This window comes from Salmo salar, chromosome ssa12 (assembly GCF_905237065.1).
Source record: "Salmo salar chromosome ssa12, Ssal_v3.1, whole genome shotgun sequence".
NCBI classification, from domain to species: Eukaryota; Metazoa; Chordata; class Actinopteri; order Salmoniformes; family Salmonidae; genus Salmo; species Salmo salar.
The window spans coordinates 9,814,165-9,820,368 of NC_059453.1; the positions used below are offsets into that span (position 1 = coordinate 9,814,165).

The 6,204-nt window shown below is 43.3% G+C and overlaps 1 protein-coding gene across 3 annotated transcripts; it reads left to right on the top strand.

Annotated features, from left to right (window-relative positions):
• Positions 1–1,949: 1,949 nt before the first annotated feature.
• LOC106564113 (gastrula zinc finger protein XlCGF26.1) lies at positions 1,950–5,804 on the top strand. 3 transcript variants are annotated; one of them, XM_014130109.2, is made up of 3 exons: positions 1,950–2,059; positions 2,587–3,139; positions 3,696–5,804. In XM_014130109.2, exons 2-3 carry the CDS (start codon positions 2,645–2,647, stop codon positions 5,136–5,138), a joined length of 1,938 nt encoding a protein of 645 aa, XP_013985584.2. In that variant the 5' UTR covers positions 1,950–2,059; positions 2,587–2,644; the 3' UTR covers positions 5,139–5,804. The 3 variants fall into 3 exon arrangements, with proteins under 3 accessions (XP_013985584.2, XP_045546610.1, XP_045546609.1); XM_045690654.1 differs by having other exon boundaries at positions 2,055–2,126; XM_045690653.1 differs by lacking the exon at positions 1,950–2,059 and having other exon boundaries at positions 2,066–3,139.
• The last annotated feature ends 400 nt before the right edge of the window (positions 5,805–6,204 follow it).

Genomic DNA, 6,204 nt, shown 5'->3' on the forward strand with positions numbered 1-6,204 from the left:
CAGATTCCAAGGTCCACACTCGTGGACTCTCCTCTTCAGCTCATCCCACAGGTTTTCTATGGGGTTTAAGTCAGGGGACTGGGATGGCCATGGTAAAACCTTGATTCTGTGGTCAGTGAACCATTTTTGTGTTGATTTTGAGGTGTGCTTTGGATTATTGTCCTGCTGGAAGAGTTTAAGCTTCCTAGCAGAGGCAGTCAGGTTTTGATTTAATATCTGCTGGTACTTGATGGAGTCCATGATAATATGTATCCTAACAAGTGGTCCAAGGCCTTTGGAAGAAAAACAGCCCCACAACATCAAAGATCCACCACCATACTTCACAGTGGGGATGAGGTACTTTTCTGCATGGCTATCTTTCTGTCTACGCCAAACCCACCTCTGGTGTTTGTTTCCAAAACCCTCTATTTTGGTCTCATCTGACCATAGAACCAGTCCCACTGAAAGTTCCAGTAACGTTTGGCAAAATGTAGACGCTTAAGTTTGTTGTTCGATGACAGCAAAGGTTTTTCATGGCAACCCTCGCCAAACAACTTGTGGTTATGTACAGTAGGTGGCGTCTGATCGTAGTTTTGGAGACTTTCTGACCCCAAGACCCAACTAACGTCTGCATTTCTCCAGTTGTGATCCTTGGAGATTTTTTTGGCCACTCGAACCATCCTCCTCACTGTGCGTGGGGTCAATATAGAAACACATCCTCTTCCTGGCCGATTGTTAACATCTCCAGTTGCTTTAAACTTCTTAAATTATTGCCGATAGTGGAAATGGGCATTTTCAACCGTTGAGCTATTTTCTTATAGCCATTTCCTGATTTGTGCAGCTCAACCTTTTGTCGCACATCTTTACTGTATTCTCGGGTCTTTCCCATAGTGGTGCATGACTATGGGAACTTGGCCTGTGTGTCACCTCATATTTATACCCCAGTGAAACAGGAAGTCATGGCTTACCACTTAAGTGGTCCAAATCACTCAGGTGAACTTAAAAACATAAAATATGAATGGGAATATACTTCAGTTAGATTTTACTCATAAGAATTTCTAAGGGTGCCAATAATTGTGACACACATGTTTCGGAGAAAAATATCTATTTAATTTATTTCACATGTATTTTTTTCAATAATTTTACTTAAATTAAAAGGTTTGATTTAGTGAATATGTTGAATGAAAGACCAAGAGTATAAACAGCAAATCATTTCAACAGCAAAATCCTAGAGGAAAACCTGGTTCAGTCCGCTTTCCACCAGACACTGAGAGATGAATTCACCTTTCAGCGGGACAGTAACCTAAAACACAAGGCCAAATCTACACTGGAGTTGCTTACCAAGAAGACAGTGAATGTTCCTGAATGACCGAGTTACAGTTTTGACTTAAACGTATATGAAAATCTATGGCAAGACCTGAAAATGGTTGTCTTGCAATGATCAACAACCAATTTGACAGATTTTGAAGAATCTTGAAAAGAATAATGGGCAAATGTTGCACAATCCAGGTGTGGAACGCTCTTAGAGACTTACCCAGAAAGACTCACAGCTGTAATCGCTGCCAAAGGTGCTTCTAAAAAGTATTGACACAGGGGTATGAATACTTATGTAAACAAAATATTTCAGTATTTAATTTTCAATAAATATGAACACATTTCTAAAAATATGTTTTCACTATGTGTAATCTATGCATCTATATGTCATTCTATGAATAGACAAGTAAAAAAACATGGTAGGTCTCATACCGGTAACAAATTGAGTCTCCTTTCACCCCTGGTCCTAGGTACAGCTGCTGGCAGTGCACTAGTGTTGACTCTAATCACATGATTCCTTGTGTTGCCTTTATCATGTCCACCTAATAAACAGGTGATTGTTGTTAACATGGTTCGGTCATTTAATGAGGAGCTAGCTTCTACTGTCTGGTACAACTTATCCAATCATTCATCGGAAGAAAGAGAAGGGATGGAGTGGGTGTGAAGGTTTGAGGAAATGTCAAGTCTTGAAATAAGGGCTTTTATTTAGAAGGATTTCTTATTACCATACCGGAAATGACATCGACAGGCTCCCCGAGGTCAAAAGGTATACATCAGAACACATCGCAAGGAAAGTCACAGACCATATAATAAAATACATTTAGAGTAATCAGGTATTTCTATGCGTATATAGCGAAATTATATTCGCTTTGGAGATAGTTATAGCCAGAACCATGTAGTCGTTAGCTAGCTAGGTCCACATGGATAGCTGGCTAAGTTAGCCCACGCTGATCTAGCTAGCTCCGCTAACGTTAGCTGCTTTGTACACCGCTAGCTATCTAGCTATAGCTGTTGTAGCGTGGACTGCAACATAAACCCAATCTTACAGTCCACGCTACAACAGCTATTGGGTTTATTATGCTTGCTAGTTACGTCCCGACTGATTTGCTCCCCTACACAACATGAATATAATAGCTAAGTACAGTAACTAGCTAGCTAGCTCACTCATGCTAACAGAGCAATGGCCAAGTTCCAGGCTGATCTTAAAACGGATGGTTATATGTTTTAAATTTCAGCTGATAATGACATGAAATTACAGATGAGTGTTTTGATGTATACATATATTTTTTACAGGTACTCTATAGTCCTGCCATTGACTGCATTGTCGTTGTTGCCACACGAGCAGGACAATATGAATCCACTCAGTTCAGAGAAGGAAACATTGATGGATGAAATCGAAAAGAGTTTATGGAATTTAACTGAGGACAATTTACGCTACATGTGTGAACGTTGTGGAATAGATGGCTCTGAAGTTAAAGGGATGAATCATCGCTTATTACGGCGTAAAGTCATGGAGGAAATGTGGGACAATACGGAGTCAATGATATCAGAGGAGCAGGGAATGTCTTGGTTAGTCCAACTGAAAGACGACATCAGGAGGATACAGGAGGAGGGTAGCAGTGCACTCATGAGTCCCAGCCAATCCGACGATGTAGACTGCAATGAAGAACGCAACAAGGGGGACAGGGATTGGTTGCCTAGCAACGGACTGGCAGCGGCGCCCTTGCATCCCAGCCAATGTGATGATGATGCTGTCGACTGCGATGAAGAATGGAATGAAGAGGGAGGAGCTGGGTTGCCTTGCAATGGACTGGAGGCGGAGTCAGCTCCAGAGAGGAATAGTTACGTGAGTATTTCCCAGTCAGAAAGTGTTTTGTTTCTCAACAGTCTTTTCTTGGTTCCTTGACCTCCTATAAATGCATTGAAGGAGAATATCTGAGTTTTTTCCTCTTGGACTTTATCCTCCGATGTATTTTAAGAAGACCAAGTAATCAAAGATGATGGAATCAAGGAAAGACCTTTGAGATCACTTAAAAAAACAACAACATTTTAGTCACTTAGCAGACGCTCTTATACAGAGAGACTTTCATTTAACTTGGCAAGTCAGTTTTAAGAACAAATTCTTATTTGCAATGACGGCCTAACCCCGGCCAAACCCTAAACCGGACGGCGCTGGGCCAATTGTGTGCCGCCCCAAACATGAGCAATTAGGGTTAAGTGCCTTGCTTAGGGGCACATTGACAGATTTTTTCACTTTTTAGTCGGCTTGAGGATTCGAACCAGCAACCTTTTGGTTATTGGTCCAATGCTCTTAACCACTAGGCTACCTTTTGAGACTTAAAAATTCCTTGACAAGTACGAGAGTGTTTCTCACACTGATTCTCTATTTTTATGATTTCCAGGACAAGCCTCCACCACCCCCCTCTCCTCTCCCAGAGTCCCCAGGTCGTGCCTCTCCCGGTAGCGCCTTATTGTGCAGTCTGAAGAGGGTGTCTGTGCGGCTCGACGACTGCAGGAAGACACCAGGGCAGAGTAGCCATATAATACATAAGACAACACAGACAGGAGAGAAACCCCACAGCTCGTCTAATGCTGAACATATCTGTGATCACTGTGGGAAGAATTTTGTCACAGCTACCAATCTGAAAACACATTTACTGTGTCTGTCTGGAGAGAAACCGTACATGTGCTCTGAATGTGGAAAGAGATTCACGCAGGCCGGCAATCTTAAGAGACACCAGAGAACTCATACTGGGGAGAAACCTTTTGTTTGTCCTCGTTGTGGGAAAGACTACAATGATTCTGGAAACTTAAAGAAACACATGAGATCTCATGCTGTTAAACAACACACAGGGAACCCCACAGTGAAACCTTACCTCTGCTCTGATTGTGGGAAGCAATTAATTGGAAAACAAAGCCTTGAATATCACCGGGAGGTTTTTCACACAGAACACCCTCACCGCTGTGGTCAATGTAAGAAGAGCTTCATAACTGCAGCAAGATTGGAATCACACACAAAAACACGACATCCGCCAAGTGATCCTCTGAAGAATCCACATGTGTGCTTGGAATGCGGAAGGGGATTCCCTGTGGCCGCCAGTCTTAAAAGACACCTGAGAATTCATTCTGAGGAGAAACCGTACGTTTGCCCTCAGTGTGGAAACAGTTACAGTGATCGTGGAAATTTAAAGAAACACATCAGAACTCACACAGAAGAGAAACCCTACCACTGCTTGGTTTGCGGGATGAAGTTCCGTCATACAAAAACGTTACAACGGCATCACCAGGAGAACCACAAGGGGGAGACGCTGGGTCCCATCCAAAGGCATCAAGACCCTCTTCCATGCCCCCACTGCGGGGAGAAGTTCTCTACCAAGGCTCTTCTAAAGGATCATCTACGGACCCACCCTAGCCGGGTCCACTGCTCCCAGTGTGACAAGACCTTTTCCAATAAAGGTAACTTACTTGTTCATCAGAGGAAACACACTGGAGAGAGGCCTTACCTTTGCCCTCAGTGTGGGAAGAGTTTCTCTCTGGCAGGGAGTTTAAAACTTCATCTCCGGATTCATGCTGGTGAGAAACCTTACTGCTGTACTTACTGTGACAAGAGATTCACAAGGAAGGGCCACTGCAATAGCCACATGCGAATCCACACTGGAGAGAAGCCGTACCAATGCCCTGACTGCGGGAGGAGATTTGCTGACAGTAATGTCCTGAAAAACCACAGGCGGACCCACACAGGAGAGAAACCGTTCCAGTGCCGCATGTGCGATAAAGCCTTTGCCCAGTTGACCAGTCTGAAGAAACATCAGGAGACACATAGCCATAATCACACTGTGCGATAAAGCCTTGGCCAGTTGTGCAGTATGAAGAAACATCCAGAGACACAAATTCAGCCTGTCTCTGTAAGGAATCCCTACGTACCACACAATCAGTCCGTCCCTAATACTTACCCACCACGTCCCTTTGGCCCTCACCTTTCCATGTTGGCAGTTCTAGGGAGGGATTTGGGACCAGGTGACTGAAGTTACCAAAGACAAACAGCTGGAAATACAACTTTGTATCACCGACTTCCTCTCATTAGGGCCATCTGAAGGCATTGGATCAGGTGTCTTCTTGATCTCTGGTTTTAAAAGACTTGTCAGCAATCTTACCACCATGACCATTTTATTTTAAATGACAAATGTGGGTATCCTGTTAGCCTGACATCCAGACCTGTTTTGTACTTACATTCCACTCTCCATGCCATGTTTGGCATATTAGAATTAGAAAAATGGATACTGTGTGGAATGTAAGCACAACTAGACTGGTACCCAGGATAGTATCTTGTATGTATAACAAATAATATTTTTTCTGTCTCAAACTGAAATGATTCTGCTCGGCTCCCCCATTCAAGTTGAGTTCACATTTTAGCCCGGGAGTTTTTGTATTTACTGTTGATGTTTAGATATGTTGCCCATTTGAATTTATTGCTGACCCCAACTAGAGTTAATAAAAATGGTGACGGCAAAGTGTTGTTGGAGTAGATCTTTGAGTAAGAATGTTTATGCATAACCTAGGGTCCTAATATAACCTAGGGTCCTAATATAACCTAGGGTCGTAGCATAACCTAGGGTTCAAGCATAACCTAGGGTTCAAGCATAACCTGGGGTCCAAGCATAACCTAGGGGTCCAAGCATAACCTGGGGTCCAAGCATAACCTGGGGTCCAAGCATAACCCAGGGTTCAAGCATAACCAAGGGTTCAAGCATAACCTAGGGTTCAAGCATAACCTGGGGTCCAAGCATAACCTAGGATCCAAGCATAACCTAGGGTCCAAGCATAACCTAGGGTTCAAGCATAACCTAGGATCCAAGCATAACCTGGGGTCCAAGCATAACCTAGGATCCAAGCATAACCAAGGGTTCAAGC